At 37.4% G+C, this 27,144-nt stretch overlaps 1 protein-coding gene across 1 annotated transcript; it reads right to left on the reverse strand.

Annotated features, from left to right (window-relative positions):
* Positions 1-21,746: 21,746 nt before the first annotated feature.
* Clec14a (C-type lectin domain containing 14A) lies at positions 21,747-24,869 on the reverse strand. The gene has a single exon (XM_047540056.1). The coding sequence runs from the start codon at positions 24,719-24,721 to the stop codon at positions 23,249-23,251; it is 1,473 nt and encodes a 490-aa protein (XP_047396012.1). The 5' UTR covers positions 24,722-24,869; the 3' UTR covers positions 21,747-23,248.
* Between the last annotated feature and the right edge of the window lie 2,275 nt (positions 24,870-27,144).

Raw genomic sequence — 27,144 nt, forward strand, 5'->3', positions numbered from 1 at the left:
GTGGGAGGGATTAGTGGTAGTGTTACGGTTAGGCTTAGGGTTATGGTCAGGGAGGGGGGCAAGAATGGAAGAAGGAAGAACTGTAGAGGGAAAAGAGAGGTGGGAGGGGTGGGGGGAAGGGAAAAATAACAGAATGAGTCAAACAACATTACCCTATGTAAATTTATGATTACACAAATGGTATGCCTTACTCCATATACAAACAGAGAAACAACATGTATCCCATTTGTTTACAATAAAAAAATTAATCCAAATAAAGCATACACATTTCCACAGTACTCATAACTAAGACTCAAAATATAATAAAAACAAATGTAGAAGTAAAAACAAAAGAGTACAAGAAACAATAAATGTTGGCGAGGATGTGGGGAAAAAGATAAACTCATACATTGCTAGTGGGAATGCAAATTAGTGCAACTGTTATGGAAAGCAGTAGGGGAATGGAACCACATTTTGACCCTGCTATCCCACTCAAAGTATTTAAAATCATCATACTACAGTGACACAGCCACATCAATGTTTATAGCAGCTCAACTCACAACAGCTAAAGTATGGAACAAATCTAGGTGCCCTTCAACAGATGAATGGATAAAGAAAATGTGGTACATATACACAATGGAGTATTACTGAGCCTTAAAGAAGAATGAAATTATGGATGGATCTGGAGAATATCATGCTAAGTGAATTACCCAAACCCAAAACCCAAAGGCCAAAAGTTTTCTGTGATATGTAGATGCAAATTCACAATAAGGGGTGTGGTGCTAGGGAAGAAGAGGGTTACTTTATATTAGGTAGAGGGGAATGAAAGAAGGGGAAAGGGTATGAGTATCGGAAGGATAGTAGAGTGAAACACATTATTACTTCATGTACATATATGACTGCATGACTGATGTGATCCTACATATGTACAATCAGAAAAATGAGAAATTATACTTCATTTATGTATGATTTATCAAAATATATAAATGCATTCTACTGTCAGGTACAATTAGTTAGAACAAATAAAAACCTTAATATTAAAAAAAAAAAAGAAAACAGGGAAGATCTCAAATCAATGAATGCATCTACCAGAAAGTAGAAAATGGAGAGCAGATGAAGTATATAGCGGAAGACAAAATCAGGCAGAAATCATTGAAGAGAAGACCAGTGAAACTCAAAGTTACTTCTTGGAGATAAATAAATTTCATAAATCCCTAGTCCTACTTATCAGAAAGAAAAGAAAACACATATTAGCAATATAAAGAAAGAAAAAAAAGGGATTTTACTACTGAGTCTACAGATATCCAAAGGGCGATGAAGTAATCTTATAAACAATTTCACATCTGTAAATTCAACAACTTGATTGAAATGAACTTGAATAATACACACTATCAGAATTCTGTCAAGAGCACAGCGCTTGGACTCGGAGCAACCACTGGGGCTCCGGGCGGCTGCCTGAGGAGGAGCTGCGTGGTGAGCTGTTTGGACGCAGAACGACCACTTCTGAACACCGGGGGGGTGCCCGGAGGAAGAGGAGAAGCCCGGCGGGTCGCTTGGTCTAGGAGTGACTGCATCAGAACCACAGGCAGTTGCCAGAGGAGGAGCTGCGTGACGAGCTGTCTGAACTCAGAGCGAGCGCTCCTGAACACCGGTGGCCTGCCTGGAGGAGGAGAGCGGTGGGACGCTTGGTCTAGGAGTGACTGTATCAGAGCCACAGGTGGTTGCCAGAGGAGGGGGCGAGTGGTGAGTTGTTTGGACTCAAAGCGACCGCTCCTGAACACCAGTGGCCTGCCTGGAGGAGGAGCGTGGTGGGTCACTTGGTCTCGGAGCCACTGCTCCTGAACACCCGGGGGGCTACCCCAAGGAGGAGGAGAAGGAACAGGGCGGGTCACTTGGACTTGGAGTGACTGCCTGGGGCTACGGGTGGTTGGCGGGAGGAGGAGACCTGAAGTGAGTTGCTTGGACTCCTGGTGACTGCGTCGGAAACCGGGCAGCTGTCCGGAGGAGGAGGTGTGTGGCGGGTCTCTGGGTCTCGGAGCTATTGTACGGGGCTCCAGGTGGTGGCTCAGAGGAGGGGCTGCATAGCCAGGCAATTGGTGCAGAGTAGGGTCCTGGGAGCTGGGTGGCTTCTTGCTGGAAGAGCCGCACAGAGACACGCCTAGGGGCAGAGCGAAGTTTCCAGGGCGGCGGGCAGATTCTCTGAGGAGAGGCAGCCTGAGGAGACTCGCCTGCGAAGGGTGAGGCTCCCAGGCCCAGGACGTAGGTCCGGGCCCCTTGGATCGTTGCAGGGGAGGACAACCCAGCCCAGGCGGTAGTTGTAGATGGATGACCATTGGTCAACAAGTGGAGGCACCTCTGCCCACTAGCAGGGAATATACCCCACCTGAGGGTCACCACCCCTAGAGAGGCAGCTTCTTCATGGAGCTCTGCATTGTCAACTTCCTCCAAGACTTCAGGCTACTGAAGGATAAGAGGGGATACACTAGCAATCTTCAGGGACATTATAAGTTGATAGAGGAAATCTGCAATATCTTAATGACCCACTGATTCCTGAACAATATGAGAAAACAAGGGAAGAAAATGCCCCAAACAAATCTAGATGTTACATCAATAGAATCTAACGACAGCATGGCAGAAGAAATGACAGAAAGGGAGTTCAGAATGTACATAATTAAAATGATTAGGGAAGCAAACGATGAGATGAAAGAGCAAATGCAGGCATTGAATGATCGCACCAATCGACAGTTAATAGAGCAAATTCAGGAAGCAAAAGATCATTTCAATAAAGAGTTAGAGATATTGAAAAAAAACCAAACAGAAATCCTTGAAATGAAGGAAACAATAAACCAAATTAAGAACTCCATAGAAAGCATAACCAATAGGATAGAACACCTGGAAGACAGAACTTCAGATATTGAAGACAAAATATTTAACCTCGAAAACAAAGTTGAACAAACAGAGAAGATGGTAAGAAATCATGAACAGAATCTCCAAGAACTATGGGATATCATGAAAAGGCCAAATTTGAGAATTATTGGGATTGAGGAAGGCTTAGAGAAACAAACCAAAGGAATGAACAATCTATTTGATGAAATAATATCAGAAAATTTCCCAAATCTGAAGAATGAAATGGAAAATCAAGTCCAAGAGGCTTATAGGACTCCAAATACACAAAATTACAACAGACCCACACCAAGGCACATTATAATGAAAATATCTAACATACAAAATAAAGACAGAATTTTAAAGGCTGTGAGAGAAAAGAACCAAATTACATTCAGGGGGAAGCCAATACGGATATCAGCAGATTTTTCAATCCAGACCCTAAAAGCTAGAAGGGCCCGGAACAACATTTTTCAATCTCTGAAAGAAAATGGATGCCAACCAAAAATCTTATACCCAGCAAAACTTACCTTCAAATTTCACGATGAAATAAAATCATTCCATGATAAACAAAAGCTAAAAGAATTTACAAAAAGAAAGCCAGCATTACAGAACATTCTCAGCAAAATATTTCATGAGGAAGAGCTAAAACACAAAGAAGCAAATCAGCAAAGGGAGGAATTATCCTAAAGGAACTGTCAAATAAAGGAGGAACCAAGATGTGTCAAAAATTTTAAATATGAACCAAATGACCGGGAATACAAATCATATCTCAATAATAACCTTGAATGTTAATGGCCTGAATTCATCAATCAAAAGACATAGACTGGCAGATAGGATTAAAAAGAAAGATCCAACAATACATTGCCTGCAAGAGACTCACCTCATAGAAAGAGATACCCATAGACTAAAGGTGAAAGGATGGGGGAAAACATACCATGCACATGGACTTAGCAAAAAAGCTGGAGTATCCATCCTCATTTCCGATAATGTGGACTTCAAGCCAATGTTAGTCAGAAGGGATAAAGAAGGACATTTCATACTGCTTAAGGGAAGCATAAATCAGCAAGACATAACAATCATAAATATCTATGCCCCAAACAGTGGCTCATCCATGTATGTTAAACAAATCCTTCTCAATTTTATAAACCAAAGAGACCATAACACAATAATACTAGGTGATTTTAACATGCCTCTTTCACCACTGGACAGATCTTCAAAACAAAAATTGAACAAAGAAACCATAGATCTCAATAACACAATCAATAATTTAGACTTAACAGACATTTATAGAATATACCATCCAACCAAGAGCGAATACACTTTCTTCTCAGCAGCACTTGGATCCTTCTCTAAATAGACCATATATTATGCCACAAAGCTAATGTCAGCAAATACAAGAAGATAGAGACACTACCTTGTATTCTATCAGATCATAATGTATTGAAGTTAGAAATAAATGAAAGAGTTAAAAACAGAAACTACTCCAACACCTGGAGATTAAACAATATGCTACTATATGATGAATGGATAATAGAAGATATTAGGAAGGAAATTAAAAAATTCTTAGAGGTAAACGAGAACAAAGAAACATCATATCAAAATCTCTGGGACACTATGAAAGCAGTACTGAGAGGAAGATTTATTTCATGGAGCGCATTTAATAAAAGAAGTAAAACTCAAAAAATAAATGACCTAACACTACAGCTCAAAGCCCTAGAAAAAGAAGAACAGACCAACACCAAAAGTAGTAGAAGACAGGAAATAGTTAAACTGAGAGCTGAAATCAACGAAACTGAAACGAAAGAAACAATACAAAAAATTGACAAAATAAATAGTTGGTTCTTCGAAAAAATAAACAAAATTGATAAACCTTTAGCCACACTAACAAAGAGAAGACGAGAAAAAACCCAAATCACTAAAATTCAGAATGAACAAGGAAATATCACAACAGACACGACTGAAATACAAAACATAATTAGAAGCTATTTTGAAAATCTATACTCCAACAAAATAGAAAATTTCGAAGACATCAACAGGTTTCTAGAGACATATGAATTGCCTAAACTGAACGAGGAGGACATACACAATTTAAATAGACCAATTTCAAGTAATGAAATAGAAGAAGTCATCAAAAGCCTACCAACAAAGAAAAGTCCAGGACCAGATGGGTTCTCAGCCGAGTTCTACAAAACCTTTAAAGAAGAGCTCATTCCAATACTCCTCAAAGTATTTCATGAAATAGAAGAGGAGGGAACCCTCCCAAACTCGTTCTATGAAGCCAATATCACCCTGATACCTAAACCAGACAGAGACACATCAAGAAAAGAAAATTTCAGACCAAAATCCTTAATGAACATCGACGCAAAAATTCTAAACAAAATTTTAGCTAATCGCATACAAAAACATATTAAAAAGATAGTGCACCATGATCAAGTGGGTTTCATCCCAGGGATGCAAGGTTGGTTCAACATCAGGAAATCAATAAATGTAATTCACCATATCAATAGACTTAAAGTCAAGAATCACATGATTATTTTGATAGATGCAGAAAAAGCATTTGATAAAATACAGCACTCCTTCATGCTCAAAACACTAGAAAAAATAGGGATAGTGGGAACATTCCTTTACATTGTAAAGGCCATCTATGCTAAACCCATGGCTAATATCATTCTAAATGGTGAAAAACTGAAAGCGTTCCCCCTAAAAACTGGAACAAGGCAGGGATGCCCTCTTTCACCACTTCTATTCAATATCGTCCTTGAAACTCTAGCCAGAGCAATTAGACAGACCAAAGAAATTAAAGGGATACGAATAGGAAAAGAAGAACTCAAACTATCCCTATTTGCTGATGATATGAATGTATACTTAGAGGAACCAGGAAATTCCACCAGAAAACTTTTAGATCTCACAAGTGAATTCAGTAAAGTAGCGGGATATAAAATCAATGCACATAAATCTAAGGCATTTTTATACATAAGCGATGAATCTTCAGAAAGAGAAATTAGGAAAACTACCCCATTCACAATAGCTTCGAAAAAAATAAAATACTTGGGAATCAATCTCACAAAAGAGGTGAAAGATCTCTACAGTGAGAACTACAGAACACTAAAGAAAGAAATTAAAGAAAACCTCAGAAGATGGAAAGATCTCCCATGTTCCTGGATAGGAAGAATTAATATTGTCAAAATGGCCATACTACCAAAAGTTCTATACAGTTTCAATGCAATTCCAATTAAAATCCCAATGATGTACCTTACAGAAATAGAGCAAGAAATTATGAAATTCATCTCGAAGAATAAAAAACCCAGAATAGCTAAAGCAATCCTCAGTAGAAAGAGTGAAGCAGGGGGTATCGCAATACCAGATCTTCAACTCTACTACAAAGCAATAGTAACAAAAACGGCATGGTATTTGTACCAAAATTGAAAGGTGGATCAATGGTACAGAATAGAGGACACGGACACAAACCCAAATAAATACAATTTTCTCCTATTAGACAAAGGGGCCAAAAATATGCAATGGAGAAAAGATAGCCTCTTCAACAAATGGTGCTGGGAAAATTGGAAATCCATATGCAACAGAATGAAACTAAACCCATATCTCTCACCATGCACAAAACTAAACTCAAAATGGATTAAGGACCTCGGAATCAGACCAGAGACCTTGCATCTTATAGAAGAAAAAGTAGGTCCAGAGCTTCAAAATGTCAGCTTAGGACCAGGCTTCCTCAACAGGACTCCCATAGCACAAGAAATAAAAGCAAGAATCAACAACTGGGATAGATTCAAACTAAAAAGCTTTCTCTCAGCAAAGGAAACTATCAGCAATGCGAAGAAAGAGCCTACAGAGTGGGAGAAAATCTTTGCCACTCATACTTCAGGTAGAGCCCTAATTTCCAGAATCTATAAAGAACTCAAAAAACTCTACACCAAGAATGCAAATAATCCAATCGACAAATGGGCTAAGGAAAAGAATAGACACTTCACAGAAGAAGATCTACAAGCAATCAGCAAACATATGGAAAAATGTTCAACATCTCTAGTAATAAGAGAAATGCAAATCAAAACCACCCTAAGATTCCATCTCACCCCAATTAGAATGGTGATTATCAAGAATACAAGCAACAACAGGTGTTGGCGAGGATGTGGGGAGAAAGGTACACTCATACATTGCTGGTGGGACTGCAAATTAGTGCAGCCACTCTGGAAAGCAGTATGGAGATTCCTTAGAAAACTTGGAATGGAACTACCATTTGACCCAGCTACCCCACTCCTTGGCCTATACCCAAAGGACTTAAAATCAGCATATTACAGAGATACAGCTACATCAATGTTCATAGCTGCTCAGTTCACAATAGCCAGATTGTGGAACCAACCTAGATGTCCTTCAATTGATGAATGGATAAAGAAACTGTGGTATATATATATATATATATATACAATGGAATATTACTCAGCCATAAAGAATGATAAAATTATGGCATTTGCAGGCAAATGGATGAAACTGGAGAATATTATGCTAAGTGAGATAAGCCAATCTCAAAAAACCAAAGGAAGAATGATATCGCTAATAAGTGGATGATGACACATAATGGGGGTGGGAGGGGTTAGTGTTGGGGTTGGAGTTGGGTTTAGGGAGGGGGGCAGGAATGGAGGACGGAAGGACTGTATAGAGGGAGGGGAGGGGTGGGAGGGGTGGGGGGGAGGGAAAAAAATGGCAAAATGAATCAAACAACATTACCCTATGTAAATTTATGATTACACAAATGGTATGCCTTACGCCATGTACAGACAGAGAAACAACATTTATCCCATTTGTTTACAATAAAAAAAAAAAAAGAATTCTGTCAAGAAGAAATAGATAGCCTGGGTATTTCTACAAGTTTTTTCTTTTTTTTTAAGAAATTGGATATGTAGTTTAAATAAAACTTTAGGCCCTGATGGTTTCACTGGTGAATTATAACAAACATACAAAGATATAATAATGTCAATTTTATACAAACTCTTCCAGAAACTGAAGAGAATAGTCACCTCTCATTTTAGAAGGCCAGTGCTACTTTTATATTGAAACCAAGCAAAGGTATTGTAAGAAAAGGAGAACTATAAACTAATATCCCTCATGAATATAGATGTGAATATTCTCAACAACATTTATATAAATTATATCAAATAATAGCAATAAATAGGAATGGGCATAAAGCATAAGTAAATCTCAAAATCATTATGCTCAATGAAAGACGCTAGAAAGAAAATGAATACACACTGTATGATTCGATTTATGTAAAATTCCAGAAAATATTAAAAATGGCACAAACAGACCAGTGGTTGCTGAACAATACAGGAGTGGTGAAGCTGGTTTTTACTAGTGAGGGAGTTTCTATGCACTATGCATCTATTGTCTTGATTATGATAATGGTTACACATGTTTACAAATACATCAAAAATATCAGATAGTGACTTCATGGTTGTGTAATTCATTTATCTCAATTGAACCTCAGTGAAGCTGCTAAAAAAGGTAATGAAATATTTTTAGTCATATTGAATAAAACATTATTATAGTGAGAAAAAATATCGTTGTGCTGAAATAAAACAAAATATTTTAGTTATTTATCTTTATTCTGTGAATTTCCTAATGTCCATAAGTTATCAATATATTGCATATAGGTGAATTAAGAATAGTTATATGTGCTATATATCTTGACATGCTCAATGATATTTTATACTTCTGGGTTAATAATTTTCTAGTTATAAATTAATAAGCACTCAGTTTGGCTGGGAAGAAATACCAGTAATGTTCCTGTAAAATATAAACTAAGCAGTAAAACCTCACATCATGTCCTCTAATGAGAATTAATTGCTAAATATACCTCTAGGCAACTAAAGGAAGTTGACGCATAAGTGGAGATAATTCATCTAATCAGTTACATTTAGACAAATATCCACCCCAAACAAGATTTTATTTTTAACTTAATATTGATGAGATTTTTTTTCTTTTTGCAGTGCATAGATACTAGGATCATTAATTTTAGAAACTTTTTCCCATTGCTATGATAAAAATCAAACCATTAACCTATAGTAAGACACATTATGTTTTCCATTACATTAAATGTGGCATAAGGATATACATTTAATATTTCTTAATAAATATTAGAAATCTGAGATATAAATTAACAAGTTGAATGATTAAAACATTCCTTAAAAAATGACGACAAAACTTCTGAGTTGGGTACTGAGGTGATCTAATGTAAATGCGAGGCCATTAGGTTCTATTCTGGAGTTGACCCTTTGGAGACTCCTTTCAGGTAAAATGATGTTCTATTTTGGTCCTGAAAGATGAATAGGGATTTAGCAGATGAAAATAAGGAAGAAGGTTGTAGTAAATAGAGTTAAAAAAGAGACTTTTTTATTAGAAGAATATGTATAGATTGTATGAGGATACATTTTGGTAGGAAGAGGACTTTTCTGTAGGTGACACTATGAAGCCAAGGACTACTATATGGGGTCAGAACCCAAGTGGTATGAAGAGGACATCTTCAAGAAAGGACAGTCAAACAGAGAGAAGAGAAAAGTGGGATGAGATATCTGAACCCCGTGGTGGATTAGAGTTAGAGATATTAGTAATAGTCATGGTTTTCAATATGAATGGATGTAGAGAGACAGTTAAGTATATAAGTAAATATAGATGTAAGTGGATGTATATATATATATGTTTCTACATATGTGTATTTATGCACACACATACAAATATACAAACATGAACATATACATACATCCTGAAATCTCTTTACTAAGGATACTGTTGGGAGCAATAATCTAGAAACAGTAAAAATATCTAGTCCCCAAATCACATTTTCTGATTACCATTTTCTTCTGAAATTAACTAGAGTTTCTTAAACTTGAGCAGGAGAAGTATAAAATAAGTCATTGTTCTTACACTAGAAAACAAGAAAGTACTCAAAGAATATTTGGGACCTGTTAGACATAGGAGAAAACCTGAAAAGGATCACCCTACTCAAATCTGAGACAATTTGAACATTAAAATAAATATTGTGGTAGTTTATTGAATAAAGTAGAAATATAAGAATATGTATTGATAAAAATAAGCAAAAATATTGAAATTTTCATGAGGAGCAGGATATTTATGTAGTCAAAAATTACCTCCCTGCAAAATACTGATTCCTTACAAAGAAAGAATTTACAGTGAAATCTGATAGACACCACCTTAATTTAGTGATTAAAGTTAGCATCAAAAATAATGTAAAAATTTGAAGTCACATGCCAACTTCTAAGAAGCAGGGAAACAAAGCACCACTTCTATATTACAGCCAAAGATGCATAACATGGATGAAGAAACAAACACTACTTTAGGAACATTCTACAGCAATAGCTAGCATATAGTCTTTAAAACTGTTGCTATCATGGAAGACAAGGAAAGAGAAGGAAACTTTTCCAGATTGAAGAGGACTAAAGAGATGAGACATCAAAAGCAACACATGGGTGAAACTTTCAGATGTTAAAATGTTTTTCTGAAAATCTGCTTCTCATTAAAAACAATGTGGAACCAGGGAGTAGGATACCAAAATAATATTTTTTGAGAAGTCTCAAAATTAACCAATGACCCACCATAGCCTGAGGAGTATTTATTAAAAAAAAAATAGCTAAATCTTGGTAAGAAGAGTGAGCTCTGTGACATTTTAATTTGCTCTATTCCTAACCTCTAGCACTGCATAAGCCTTAAAATAAGCAGCACTGCAAATAAAGTAGCTGGGGAAACCACCAGTCTGTCAGTCAATGTAAGAGGCAGAACAGGTTTGGAACTTTCAAAAAACCCATCTACTGAGAATTATCACTTTCTGATCTGTCTCTAAATTTGTGGAAAAACCCCACGCACAGGTATCATTATTTGATATGACTCACAGTTCGCTTAGCTAGAAAAGCTCTATTCCCAATGTGTTTGTTCAAAATAGTAAGTTGCAATTGATTAACATAGCATCTGACCAAGAGAAAAAGAAACTCAGCACAGTAGCTTGAGATATAAGATATGCATTGGGGAAGCATAAGGAGAAAAATGTAATAGTGTATGTGTGGGTTGAATTGCTACCCCAAAACATATGTTTAAATTCTAATCCCCATTATCTGTAATTGTGACCTTATTTGAAAATAGGTCTTTACAGATGTAATCAAGTTAAAATGACATCATACTAAATTGGGGTGGACCGTAAATCCAATTATTGATGTCCTTATAACACGGGCACATGCATAGAAGTAAGAAGGTCTTGTGACAACATAGGAAGAAATCAGAGTCATGCAGAGGCAAGCTGAGGAGCACCAATGATTGCCTTGCCCGCCGGATGCTTTCAAGAAGCAATGACTATGTCTTAGAGATTTGGAAGGGAATATAGCTCTACTGATAGCTTAGTTACTGATTTCTACCCCTTGGAATTGTGAGAGAATAAATTTTGGTTATTTTTAACAGAAATAAAACAATAGCTTGTGCCAATTTGTTACAGTTATTAGATAGGAAACTAATACAGGTTGATATGCCATTTGTAGCAAATAAGCTAGACAAAACTAAAGATCTGAAGAAAGAGAGGTCTAGAAGGGGTTTTGCAAAATTCCGCCATATTCCTGGGAATCTAGGCAGGCATGTGACAAACTTTGAACTGCCCAGGAAAGATCTGAGAAGGCCCTCATTTCTCATCTGGATGAGATTAAGGCCCCACAAAATTATGAAGTGAAGCCCAGGACAGAATTGTATACCACCTAACTACTGAAGCCCTGCTCCATACACACCTACAGTGCCTCCACAAAGGATGGGGAAGTTATTAACTTAGAGAAGTTTCTATCTAATGATAAGCTTACTACCAAGCAAGAGAGCATGATTAGGACATAGTTCAGGGACTGCACCTGAAAGAAATACAAATGTTTTAGAATCAATCAAAGAAAGTAATGGAACAAACAGCAGCAACAACAATACCCTGCATGTGGCTATCAGGAAACAGATTTACATAGAGGCCATACCTCATTTAAAACAGCCAGCTTTTGATGAAACTAGGTGAGCTTTGCAGAGAAATAAGAAAGCAATCATAGGAAAAAGTTTAAAACAGCAAAAGAGAAAGAATCCTCAATAAAATGAATACCTGATATTTATTAGGAATATGATGATCAGAAGGTAGTGGGACAACATGGGCAAACTATAAAAGGAAAAGATTATGAAGCAAAAGTTCCACCTCTACACTTCTAAAATGAAGAAGAAATTAAGACATCCTTAGATTTAAAAAACTGAATTTGTCACCAAAATATTAACACATTTCCTTTGTAGTTATATGAAAGGACACACCAGTAACAAATGTGCACAAAGAAATAAAGAGCATTGGTTAAAGTACAGTTGTATGTAAAAGATATTATACATTGGTAATTTGCTTGCATTTCTTTTCTTACCTGATTTAAAAGATAACTGCATAAAACAACAACCCTAAAACCATACTGATGATATTATATTGTATAAATACATAATTTCATTGACTATAATAATACAAATGAGAAGATTATTTACGTATATATGTGAGCAAAAATTTTGTGTACTATTGAAATTAAGTTGGTAGTAATCTTCATAAATAGTTTTTAAGTTAAGATGTTAAATTTTATTCCCAGTTGTTATGGTTTGGATATGAAATGTCCCCAAAAAGCTCACATGTGAGACAATGCAAGAAGGTTCAGAGGAGAAATGATTGGGTTTTGAGAGTCTTACCCTAATCAGTGAATTAATCCCTGATGGGATTAACTGAGTGGCAACTGGAGGCAGGTGGAGGTGTGGCTGGAGGAAGTGGTTAATTAGGCATGGCTGTGGGGTATATATTTTGTATCTGGAGAATTGAGTCTCTCCCTGCTTCCTGATGATGTGAGCTGCTTCTCTCTGCTACACACTTCTACCATAATGTTCTGCCTCACCACGAGCCCCAAGGAATAGAGCTGGCCTTCTATGAACTAACACCTCTGAAACTGTGAGCCCTCAAATAAACGTTTTCTCCTCTACAATTTTGCTAACCAGGTCCTTTAGTCACAGCAGGAAAATAGCTGACTAAAACACCAGTAAAACTACTTAAAAATTTACAAAAGGAAGAGAAACAAGAGAACTAACACAGTACCCTATAAAATAGTTATCCAATACAAAATGGAGGAATAGAAGAACAAGAAGGACAAAAGATGTGGAAAGTAAATAGAAAATAGATAAAAATCCTTTCTTAACAGTAAGCAATAAATGTAAATGTATGAAACACTCAAATTAGAAGGCAGAGAATACAAAATGGAATTGTTAAATGGCTCAAATACATGCTTGCTACAAAGAGATATACTTCAGATTAAAAGGCATGAATGATTAAAAACTAAAATATAGGATATACCAAGCAAAAGGTTATAAGGCAGTTGGATTTGCAATCCCAGGTAGGTACTCAGGAAGACGAGGCAGTTGGAGTGCAAGTTCAAGGATAGCCTAGGTAACTTAATGAGAACCCTTCTCAAAATGTAATTTTTTAAAAAAATTACTGGGGATGTAGTTCAGTGGTAGATCACTTGCCTAGCATGTGCAAAGCCCTGAGTATTCTTCAATACTAAAAAAAAAAAAAAAAAAAAAAGATAATATCAAATAAAACAAACCTTAGTCCCACACACCGAGGTCGGAGGCTGGTAACTGAGCCTGCTCACCTGCCCCCTGACTGCTGAGGGACACTGCGCCTGCCTCCGTGCTGACTCAGCACACCCTTGCTGGGGCTCCCCAGCTTCTTTGGAGGTTGGTGCAGGCATTTTGAATTATTCCTGAGGGCATGGTCATCATCATTGGAAGGGTGGCTCCCTTCCTGAGACACCTACTGGAGACTGCAGGTCCTTTGACAGGTACCTTTGTTTACTCACTTACATCCTACACCATTCACCATCTTCTTGTTCACAGCTAGAAATACTATAAATTGTAATTGAACTGATCCTGTTCATTACAATAATGTTGAAGTTTGTATAGGGGCTGCCTGGTTCAGGGCTTCATTTTCTCTGTATTGGGTGCTACTGGTATTGATCTCCCCCTCAAAGGAGAGGTAGTGGAAAACTGCAGGCTCATAATAAGCCTGAAGTGGGGAACTTCAGGATCTCTGATCTTCACTGCTAGAGGGGAATATATAGAAACAATATGAAAAAACAGGGGAAGAAAGTGTCCCTAACAAATCAAGATGCTATTGTGATAGACTCCAGTGACAGCATGGCAGTAGAAATGACAGAAAAAGAGTTTAGAATCTGCATGATTAAAATGATCTGTGAAGCAAAAGACAAGATAAGAGAGCAAATGCAGGCAATGCATGACCATTCCAGCAAACAGTTAAAAGAGAAAATGCAGGAAGCAAAAGAACCCTTCAATAAAGAGATAGAGATTCTGAAAAAACAAACAAACAAATTCTTCAAATGAAAGAAACAATAAACCAAATTAAAAACTTGATAGAAAGCATCACCAACAGAATATACCTCGTGGAAGACAGAATCTCAGACAATGAAGACAAAATATTTAATCTTGAAAATAAAGTTGAACAAACTGAGAAGACATTAAGAAGTCATGAATGGAAACTCCAAGAATTATGGGATATCATGAAAAGACCGTATTTAAGAATTATTGAGATTGAGGAAGGCACAGAGATACAAACCAAAGGCATGAACAATCTGTTCAACAAAATAATATCAGATAATTTCCCAAACCTGAAAAATAAAATGGAAAATCAAATATAAGAGGCTTACAGAACACAGGTGCACAAAACTACAACAGATCAACACCAAGACACATTTTAATGAAAATACCTCACATACAAAATAAAGATAGAATTTTAAAGGCTGCGAGAGAAAAGTGTCAGATTACACATAAGGGGAAACCAATATGGATATCAGCAGATTTCTCAGCCCAGATTCTAAAAGCAAGAAGGGCCTGGAACAATATATTTCAAGCTCTAAAAAAACACGGATACCGACCAAGAATCCTATATCCAGCAAAACTAACCTTCAGATTTGATGATGAAATAAAATCTTTCCATGATAAACAAAAGTTAAAAGAATTTACAAATAAAAAATCTGCCCTACAGAACATTCTCAGCAAAATATTTCATGAGGAGGAAGTGAAAAAAAACAATACAAGTCCGCAAAGGGAGGAACTACACTAAAGGAAAAACCAATCAAAGGAGAAACCAAGTCAAGTTAAAAAACAAAAGTAAGCCAAAATGACCAGAAATACAAATCATATCTCAATAATAACCATGAATGTCAATGGCCTAAACTCAATAATCAAAAGACATAGACTGGCAGATTGGATTAAAAAGTAGGACCCAACAATATGCTGCCTTCAAGAGGCTCATCTCATAGAAAAAGACATCCACAGACTAAAGGTGAAAGGATGGGGAAAAACATACCATGCACATGGACCCAGTAAAAAAGCAGGGGTCTCCATTCTCATATCAGATAAAGTGGACTTCAAACCTAAGTTAGTCAGAAGGGATAAAGAAGGACATTTCATACTGCTTAAGGGAAGCATAAAACAGCAAAATATAACAATTTTAAATATTTATGCCCCAAACAATGGAGCATCTATGTATATCAAACAAATCCTTCTCAATTTTAAGAATCAAATAGACCAAAACACATTAATAGTGGGAGAGTTTAACACACCACTCTTACCACTGGATAGATTCTCCAAACAAAAACTGAACAAAGAAACTATACAACTAAATAATACAATCAATGACATAGACTTAATGGATATTTACAGAGTACTTCATCCACATCAAGCTAATATACTTTCTTCTCAGCAGCTCATGGATCCTTCTCCAAAATAGACCATATGCTATGCCACAAAGAAGCCATCAGTAAATACAAAAGAATAGAGATCCTACCCTGTATCCTATCAGACCATAATGGAATGCAATTAGAAATGAATGATAAAATAACAACAAAAACTACTCATACACCTGGAGACTAAATAATATGCTATTGAATGATGCAATGATAACAGAAGACACCAACAACGACACAACATATCAAAATCTCTGGGACACTGTGAAAGCAGTACTAAGAGGAAAGTTCATTGCATTGAGCTCATACATTAAAAAAAATAAAGTCAACAACTAAATGACCTAACATTACATCTCAAAGCCCTAGAAAACGAAGAAAAGATCAACACCAAAAATAGGAGAAGACAGGAAATAATTAAAATCAGAACTGAAATCAATGAAATTGAAACAAGAAAACAATTCAAAAAATTGACAAAACAAAAGGTGGTTCTTTGAAAAAGTAAACAAAATTGATAAACCCCTAGCCACACTAACCAATAGAAGGAAAGAGATAATTCAAATTACTAGAATTTGTGATGAAAAAGGAAAGATCACGACAGATACCATTGAAATACATAACATAAATAGAAGTTACTGTGAAAATCTATACTCCAACAAAATAGAAAATATTGAAGACATTGACAAATTTTTAGAGACATATATGATCCTCCCAAACTGAATCAGGAAGACATACAAAATCTAAACAGATCACTTTCAAGCACCAAAATAGAAGAAGCCATCAAAAGCTTACCAACCAAGAAAAACCCAGGACCAGATGGATTCTCAGCTGAATTCAAAAGACTTTTAAAGAAGAACTGATACCAATACTCCTCAAAGTATTCCATGATATAGAAAAGGAGGGAACCCTTCCAAATTCATTCTATGAGGCTAGTATCACTCTGATACCAAAAACAGACAAAGACACATCAAGGAAAGAAAACTTTAGACCAATATCCCTGATGAACATAGATGCAAAAATCCTTAACAAAATACTGGCAAATCACATACAAAAATACATTAAAAAGATAGTGCACCATGACCAAATGGGGTTTATCCCAAGGATGCAAGGTTGGTTCAACATCCAGAAATCAGTAACTGCAATTCGCCACATCAATAGACTTAAAGTTAAGAATCACATGATTATTTCAATTGATGTTGAGAAAGCATTTGATAAAATACAGCACCCCTTCATGCTTAAACACTAGAAAAAATAGGAATAGTAGGAACATACCTCAATCTTGTAAAGGCTATCTATGCTAAATCCATGGCCAACATCATTCTTAATGGAGAAAAACTGAAATCATTCTCTCTAAAAACTGGAACAAGCAGGGATGCCCTCTTTCACCACTTCTATTCAACATCATCCTTGAAACACTTGCCAGAGCAATTAGACAGACCAAAGAAATTAAAGGGATACAAATAGGAAAAGAAGAACTCAAGCTGTCACTATTTGCCAATGACATGATTTTATATTTAGAGGATCCAAAAGCTCCACTAGAAAACTTCTAGAACTAATAAATGAATTCAGCAAAGTAGCAGGATATGAAATCAATACATGTAAATCTAATGCATTTCTTTTCACAAGTGATTAATCCTCTGAAGGGGGAAGTTAGGAAAACCACTCCATTCACAGTAGCCTCAAAAAAATAAAATAAAATAAAATACTTGGGAATTATCTAATAAAAGAGGTGAAAGACCTTTACAATGAAAGCTACAGAACATTAGAGAAAGAAATTGAAGAAAACCTTTGATGATAGAAAGATCTCCCATGGTCTTGGATAGGCAGAATTAAGATTGTCAAAATGGCCATTCTACCAAAGGTGCTATACAGATTCAATGCTATTCCAATTAAAATCCCAATGACATTCCTCACAGAAATAGAGAAAGCAATCATGAACTTCATCTGGAAGAACAAGAGACCTCGAATAGCCAAAACAATCCTGAATAGAAAAGTGAAACAGGAGGAATCACAATACCAGACCTTAAACTATACTACAGAGCAATAGTAACAAAAACAGCATGGTATTGGCACCAAAATAGACAGGCAGACCAATGGTACAGAATAGAAGACACAGAGACAAAACCACATAAATTCAGTCACCTCATACTAGACAAAGGATCCAAAAACATACAATGGAGAAAAGATAGCCTGTTCAATAATTGGTGCTGGCAAAACTGGAAATCCATATGCAGTAAAATGAAATTAAACCTCTATCTCTCACCCTGCACAAAACTCAACTCAAAATGGATCAAAGACATAGGAATTAGACCAGAGACCCTGCACCTAATAGAAGACAAAGTAGGCCTGAATCTTCATCATGTTGGCTTAGGAACAGACTTCCTCAACAAGACTCCCAGAGCACAAGAAATCAAAGCAAGAATCAATAAATGGGATGGACTCAAACTAAAATCTTTTTCTAAGCAAAGGATACAATCAAGAATGTTAAGAGAGCCTACAGAGTGGGAGAAAATCTTTTCCACACCCACTTCAGATAGAGCACTTATCTCCAAAATTTATAAAGAACTTACAAAACTTTACACCAAAAATATAAAGAACCCAATCAATAAATGGGCCAAGGAACTGGACAGACATTTTACAGAAGAAAACATATAGGCAATTAATAAATATATGAAAAAGTGTTCAACATCTCTAGTAATTAGAGAAATGCAAATTTAAAAAACTCTTAAGATTTCATCTTACTCCAATTAGAATGACTATTATCAAGAACACAAGCAGATGATGATACATAATGGGAGGTGGGAGGGAGGCAAGAATTGAGGAAGGAGTGACTGTATAGAGGGAAAAGAGGGGTGGGAGAGGTGGTGGGGAAGGAAAAATTAACAGAATGATTCAAACACCATTACCCTATGTAAACGTATGATTACACAAATAGTATGCCTCTACTTCATGTACACAGAGAAACAAGGTGTACCCCATTGTTTACAATAAAAAAAAAGAACACAAACAATAATAGATGTTGGCATGGATGTGGGGAAAAAGTCACACTTTTACATTGCTGGTAGAGTTGCAAATTGGTGCAGCCACTCTGGAAAGCAGTGTGGAGAATCCTCAGAAAACTTGGATGGATCCACCTTTTGACCCAGTTATCCCACTCCTCTGTTTATACCCAAAGGACTTAAAATCAGCAAACTACAGTAACACAGCCACATCAATGTTTATAGCAGCTCAGTTCACAATAGCTAGATTGTGGGACCAACCTAGATGCCTTCAACTGATGAATGGATAAAGAAACTGTGATATATATACACAATGGAATATTATTAAGCCATAAAGAAGAATAATATTATGGCATTTGCAGGCAAATGTATAAAGTTGGAAAATATCATGCTAAGTGAAATAAGCCAAGCCAAAAATACCAAAGGCCAAATGTTTTTCCTGATAAGTAGATGATGATATATAATGGGGGGGGGAGAAGAATGGGGAAACTTTATGAAGAAGGAAATGAGAGGGAGAGGGGTATAAAAATGGTGGAATGAGACAGACATCATTACCCTATGTACATATATGATTACATGAATGGTATGAATCTACATCATGTATAACCACAGAAACGAAATGATGTCCCCATTTGTGTACAATGAATCAAAATGCAGTCTGTAAAAAAAAACAAAAGAAATAAAAAAAGACACTATTAAACAAATAGAGTTAAAAAATAAATATCAAGATTAAATTGAAAACAAAAGACCTTAAAACAATGCAAACAAAAACCTGTCACTAAATTAAAGAGGGACATATTATAATGATTAAAGGGATCATCCACCAAGAAATATAACAATTATGAATATTTATGCACCTATTAAGAGACCCCAAAATACATGGCATCTAACCTGGTGGCAGAACCAAAAGGAGAAATAGACAACAATAATAGAGACGTCACTTAAATTATGGGACAGCTAAGCAAAAGAGCAAAATAAAATAAAATACTTTAAAAATACCATAAACAAACTAGTCCTAATAGGCTTCTGTAAAACACTGTACCAAAGAATATTAGAACACACGATTCTTCTTAATCATGTATATAGTTTCCATAATACATGAGTTAGGGGCAGATCATAAAGCAAGACACAATAAATTTAAAAGGATTGAGACTGTATAAACTGTTTTCTAACTCATGATGGAATTATATTAAAATAAAACAGCAGGAATTTAGGGAAGTTTGTAAATATGTGAAAATTAAGTAACAGCATCCTAAATAACCAATGTACCAAAGGAAAAAAAAAACAAGGGAAATTTAAAAAATACTTTGAGATGAATGAAAATGATATGATGTGATCAAACTTGTTGAATGTCACTAAAGAAGTGCCTGGAGAGAAGTTTATACTGAAAATTCATATGTTAGAATGGGAAGATCTCAAATCAATAACCCAATTTTCTACTCTCAGTAAACTAGAAAAAGGACAAAGTAAATCCAAAACAAGGATAAGAAAGGAAATAATAAAAGATTTGAAATATAGAGTAGAACTATAAGGGAAATCAATGAACCCAAGATTAGTTCTTTGAAAATATCAACTAATGAATGAACTTTTAGTTAGACTGACTTCTCAGCCCTCCCCATCAAAAAGGAAAAAGCAAATTCCAAAAGGGAAGAGAGAATATCACTAACTATGAATATTATAAATGATTATATGCCAACAAATTAGATAACCTAGAAGTAAATATTAAAGTATTTAGGGGCTATGTGGCATAAGTTTGGCAATTTACTCTTAAATGATTCAGGAGAAAAAGTTATTTTTACAGTACTTGCAGCTTCTGTAAATACAAAATTATTTCAAAAAGAAATTAAAGGAGAAAATGATATCATGCCAGGCTACTATTTTCTGCAAGTATTATTACTGTAAGAAAGAGAAAGAATATCAAAGTTCAAACAATAATGGTTTGCCTCTAGTCAGTGGCAAAATTTATTAAATTACAGGTCTTTGAACACGTATGCACATATGTGTTGTGATTTCAGATGTGGAGCAGTTTCACAATCATCCAACTTTGTGAGGCTGTTGGAACACATGTCAAAAATGAAGAGGGGGTTACTGGAAATGAGGAAGTCAAGGAATTGACATGAACTGACATTGGAGGAGTCATGCAAGAGGATTTAAATTGTGTAGAATGATGGCAGGCTTTAGGATAGAGAGAAAGGCCAAAAATTAGGTTATGAGTCCTCAATGTAAGGAAATGAGTGGTCAGGAAGCTAAATGATGAGTGTGGGAGCAGAAGTTTTTAAGTAAGAAAGGCAGGAACCCCAAAGATATTGTGAAATAATAGAAAAGTGGTATTGGAGAAGTAATGCAGAAGAAAAAAACTGACACTAACTTCAAATAGACTCAAGAGACCATGTTTGGCTGTCTGGATTCAACATTTTAGGAAACACTTCAGAGCCAGAAATAAAAGGATATTCAATGCTGCTTGGTCTGCAATTGTTATCTGTTAAGAAATCAAAGAAAAAAAAATAGTTTTCTTGATATGCTTAAAAGAGGAAATAATAGGGAACAATAACGTATTTATTCTTCACAAAGAACATTTAGAGCCCTTGCATTACCATATATTACCATATGTTGCCTTATAAATTAATGACCCATTCTCTATTGTATGAAATAATACTACAAAGGCACCCTGCTTTAAGATAGTGTGTGTACATGTGTGTGTCTTATAGTCCAGTTAAGTTACAGATGAAGGTATTTTTCAAGCATCATATGTTCTATTCATAGTTACCTTCTCTACTGAGAGTTCATGTTGCAAAGAGGAAAATATAACATTAAGTTGAAGGTGAGTTGAGATAAGATCTGATGAGTTGGGGGGACATTTGGCAAGTCATTTACTGATCTAAGTTTTAGTTTCACTTGTGAAATGATAGTTTTTAAAGTTCCTTCGAATGTTAATTCTAATTCATTTGTGATTTTACTTAAATGTAATTACTTAGAAACATATTTAGTACATGAGGCAAATTATCTATTACCTTATTCCTTTAATGTCAAAATACCAAATATAGAGATTTATATTTAGAATATGGGCTTATGCATTGAGCTGTTTCAATTTTCTACTAGATTTTTTTTTTTTTGGTCATTTACTAATTTGGGTCATTTAAGGTCCATCCTCCTTTGTATACATTATACACGAAGTACATCAAAGTAAATGTAACATAAGCTTTTTCCTATTTTTGTTTTCCCCCATTACTGTACTTGTTTCTCTAGCTCTCTCCATGAGCCAATACCTATACTCTTAAACTCTTAGCACTTAGGAATCAGAGACCTTGACACCTCTACATAGTAATTTTTATTATGTCTTAATTTTTTTGTCACAGAAATGCTTCATTTTGATTACTAATACCCCAAATCATAACTCAATGATAGATTTTTTAATTTATCATTTCTTTCTTCTGTTAATTCTTGCAAAGAACTATTTGTCATGCCTTTGTCAAGGGAGACTCTTGTTAAATTGTAATTATTCCAAGATAAACATGTATTGTGACTGCACACGCTTATTTAGAAGAAAAGGAAATGGTGTGACAGTCAAGTTTTTTCATGAATTAAAAAGTGCACAAGCATCTACCAACTTTGGAAGAAACCCAGTTTACTTTTGCTTTAATGCACCCAGAAGATTTCAAATCAATACTTAGCATTAACGTTTTAATTGAGAATTAACATCACCATAATTGGAAGTGAGGATCAGCATCCTAATATTTAGGATAAGGAGATTTGGTTGCGGAGGTCATTACACTAGAGAGCACAAACATTGGAAAGGGAAAACACAAATCATTTGTTTCCTTGGGCAAGGGCACACAGAAAACACTTGAATTGGTGGTCAACTATAATTTGCTTCCAGAACTAGAAACTCTGGAAACACTACACTTTGGATTTATAGCAGAGCACACAAGTAGCAGTGACTTTGAAAGCAAAGGATAAAAGAACAAAGGGAAAAGTTACCAGTTATGAAAAATCTGTTCCTATCACAGGGCTTAAGAACTTTCCCTTCAACCTTAAAAGCAATAGGTACCCTTGTAACTATTCCCAGCAGGCCCCAGAGTTTGTTATTCCCAGCATGCTCCTAAATTATTCCTAAATAATTACTCCTGTGGAAGCCAAACATATTTCAGTCTGGGTTATTAATAATCTTTTATTTTTTGCCTGGGAATTTCAAATCAATATGTTTCCAGCCTGAACAATATAGACAGATTTCCTTCCCATTTTGGTGGAACTTTAAAACTTTAAAAACGTATCGTTTTCTATTTGCTTCCAGAGCCTTGAATTGTTCTATTACTTCTCGTAATTCTCCAGAACATAAGAAAATACTGCTCCCCCATACCACCCTGCCCTCCAGTACAACACTAAGGTACTTCCACCTCTTCCACTTTCCAGGAATGGGTATGCTGTTCAGATTTAGCTCCTTGGTGGAGTAGAGGAAATTTAGTAAAAGAAGGGAATTTCTGTAGGACTCAGCATCCCACAAGTACTTCTTTTCCCTTTTCCTTGAAATTGAGAAAAGGATGCTCACAAGGAATGTCCGTGTTCTCTCTTTCCCTACGTGTTCCTAGAGCCAAGGGAGGACCCCGACAGCGAGGCGCCCTCTGCTCTGTCCCGCACACAGTTCCCAACCTTCACCCCATTGTCTGTACAATGTGCAGAACTGGAACGCAAAGTAGCTGTCTCAGCATCAGGTTCCATGCCCCTCGGGGCCAAAGGCCCCTTTCTTGATGGGGACTGAGGGTTCTTGTGAAAGCAGAGTTTGAAAAGCCCTAGCACCGTCATGGTCAAGATTACCAATACTACTACTGCTATGCTCACAAGTATGAAAACCACGGTGGAGGAGGAATCCAAAGTATGGGGAATGGGAGAGGACGATGTGGAATTTAACATGGGGGTCATGCTTCCTGATGGGGTGATGGTGGCCTTTGACTTGATTTGAGGGGACATTTGAAGGGTTGATATCGTGCTCTGTGCTCCCCAATGAAGAATCTCAGAAACAGACGTTGCAAAACTGTCTTGTCCAGTGACACGGGGTATCTCTCCTGGCTTTTCATGGACTGGGGGTGACCACGTTCTCTTTGGCACTGGGCTGGTTTCAGTGGCCAGCTGGTGCCTTGGGAGCCCCTTGGTTACCCCAGGGGTCGGCTGTCCTTTCCACTTGGTCACACAAGAGCGTCCGTCTTTCCCCAACTCGAAGCCTGAAGCACATTCACAGGAAAAGCCTCCCTGGTCATCTAGGCAGTTAGAGAGCTCCGAGCATTTGCCAGCACGGAGATACCTCCCCGGGCAGGGACAGAGCACCGCCCCGGGGGGCAGCCCTTCCCAACGAGCGCCATTCTCTTCCTCGATGCAGGTGACTGAGATGGAGAGCTCCCCCGGGCAGCGCGCACTCACCTTAGTCCCAGGAGGACTGAAGTCCAAAGAGGAGCTGTACATCTGGAAGGGAGCGCGGTAGCTCAAGTTAGAGGCGGCACCGGGGTGCGGCGCGGGGCACAAACTCTCAAACTTGTATTTGCACAGGTAGCCATTGGCGCGCAGGTGGCAACGCATCTCCTTCCAGCCCGCGGGCTCCACCCCACCGGTGGCCTGGAGTCCCGCGCACCTCCGCGCAGTACAAGAGAGTTGTGGCTCCTCTACCCACTGCAGCGTGTCGTTTTTGGACTCTCCGACGTCGGGGGACAACCAGGAGAAACCCCGCAATGGCTCGTTCTCCAGGGTGCAGTGAGAACGTCCGCGCTCCAGGGCGACCCAGAACAGAAGGTCTTTGGAGCCTCCTCCAGGCCCGGGGCCTGCCCTCAGGAGCGCGAGCACAGCACGCAGCTCAGCACCACCATGCACTGTGCTCAGAGACCCGCCGCGCAGGTTGCAGGCCTCCTCCGCCGCCAGTCGCTTGATGGTAGCGTGGTGCAGACTGTAGCAAGCCCCCGAGGCTGAGCAACCCGCGCGGTCGGCGGTAGGGTGCTCTCCACCACCAGGCCTGGGCCAGAACGCCTGACAGAGGAAACACAAGGCGAGAGCCGGCCTCATCGTGGAGGCCCTCTGCCCACAGCTGCTCCCAATTTAGATCTGTCCTGCCCCAGTGCGCGGAGTTTCTGGAGCGCGGTCACCGCCCTAGGCAGCTGGCTCCCCCCACTGGGTGACCCCTCCCTTCTCCTCCGCCCTCGTTCCCCAACTGCCAGAATCCCCACCAGAGTCCCAGAGACCTACAGCTTCCCTAGGCCGCGACAGGAAATGAGTCCAGAGCTCGGCCAGGCACGGTGCAGCCTGATTTATTCTGGGGTCAGGAACACCGCTGGCGCCTGAACACTGGGAACACAGACCAGAAGGTCAAATGCGCTGCTTAGAACAGGAGAAAAAGAAAGTTGCTACTAGGTTGAAGTGTATCGCTTTCCTTGCTCAGGGAATTTCAGGACCTGGATCCCAGAGCACATTTGTGAACATTGGCAGGAAGGACTGGAAAAAGGGAACTTGCTTATAATCACAGGCCCACGCCCGCGCATTGTGTTTCTGCCCGGGATAGTGGAATTGGCGTCACAATAATTTGCAGACGGCTCCAGTCTGCAGGTTTCCTGAGCATGTGGGGGATAAAACTCATGTGAGAAATCTTAGCATCTCCCCTCTACACCAGAGGCAGCACTATTTAACCACAGATCTCTTCCAGGGACTCTGCTTCTCTATTCTGTCAAAGGAAATCCAGGCTTCCTAATTGCTAAACAATTTAGAATTCCTTCGGATTTTTAAAATGGGAAACACTTGCTTCTTCGGTCAGCACTGGCCTTAAAAGTTTATTTTTCACTTCTTCTTCTTTTTTTTTTTTCCCCTCTCCCTCTTTGAAATGGCCCATAATGGTTTATTTAGGAAAGAAAATCTATTTCTACACCTAAACAAAATATAAGAGCTATAGATCTTAACTGTTAGGTGATTAGGTTTCCTTCAAGCTTATAGGGTTATGGAGTGCTGAAAATTACAAACCACCACGCATATTGAGCCAAATTGAAAGGGAAAAAGGCTTTCTCTCTCTCTCTCTCTCTCTCTCTCTCTCTCTCTCTCTCTCTCTCTCTCTCTCAGAACTCCCAGTTCCGAATTTTGGAAGTATACAGTTTAGAAAGGCAATATCTACAAAAACCGCGGGACAATTGAGGCACATGTAGGTCAGAAAAGACCTTGTTGAGACAGATATTTTGATTATATGAAAGAATAGTTTTGATTGCACATTTCAGAATCACTTTTGTTATACATCAGGGCCATAGTCAGGGATGTGGGAAGATCCCACTATACTGTCAACAGCTTCAGGAGACTGAAAGGAGAACATTACACACAAGCATACAATGGAGTCAGACCAAGATGGCATTACTTTGGTTCTTTTCCATTTCAATAGGTCAGGTACAAATGAGTTCATGGATTTTTTTAATGTTGGAGAACAATTGCCCTATGTACGATTTGATTCTTGAACTATTTTAATATCATTTTCTCCCATGACCAAGTACCAATATTTATAGCAGTAAGTTGTATAAGTCTCTTTTCAGAGCATTAGAATAATAAATTAAAATATGTACTACATTATTATGCATATTGCATACTGTAAAATGCTACTCTGTAATTTGAAAGATTATTGTATTAATTTCTTTGGAGTACCAAGAGATGTCTTATTTTAATATAAACACCAATATCAATTGGAAGGGGGAAGAAGTCAGGATAGTTAAAGGAAGAAAAAGTTCAAATCTATACTTTCTGAAAGAATTTCTTGTTAGTAACTTAGACATTATTCAACATTATTTTAGAAAATATATCATTTTATCTTGGCTAGCAGTGACCAGATGTGTTGTAATCAGAAATCAGAGTTTCAACTAAGCACTCTTAAAAATGTATGATGGTTTTAAATATCCATAATCAGAATTATGACTCCCTTTCCATGAACAATGTATACCACTATACTCTTAGGCTCATTTTGTTAGACTGCTCCAGTTAATGATTTTTGAAAAGGGAGGTATCAGGCTCACCTCTGTATGCTCCCATCTTATTTATTTATATATATTTTTTACCATTCTTCTCACTTTCTGTTCCTCCCAAACATTCCATGTATCTTAAAAAGCAATAGTAAACATCATGAATCATCATCCCACTTACCTTGTTCTTGCTGACTGTAGTGTTTCACAGCAGGATTTCTCTCCTACCCCTTTTGTTTCCCAATTTAAAGGACATTCATTAGTGCTTCATTTCAAATGCCTGAGACATCCAAACATGGCTTTGCATTTGAATTAAGTAACTTAGTGTCTTAAGAGAAAGAAACATGAAATTCAGAAATCAAATTGAATGAATTTTGAAAATATATTAATCACTTGGGCAATCTCTATATGCCTGTGCAATCTATGACAGACAGTGCTTAGGTAAATGTGTCACTGCAGTGTGCATATTTCAATAAAACCTTTTTCAAACTTAAGTACTTCGTG

This window comes from Sciurus carolinensis, chromosome 2 (assembly GCF_902686445.1).
Source record: "Sciurus carolinensis chromosome 2, mSciCar1.2, whole genome shotgun sequence".
Taxonomy (NCBI): domain Eukaryota; kingdom Metazoa; phylum Chordata; class Mammalia; order Rodentia; family Sciuridae; genus Sciurus; species Sciurus carolinensis.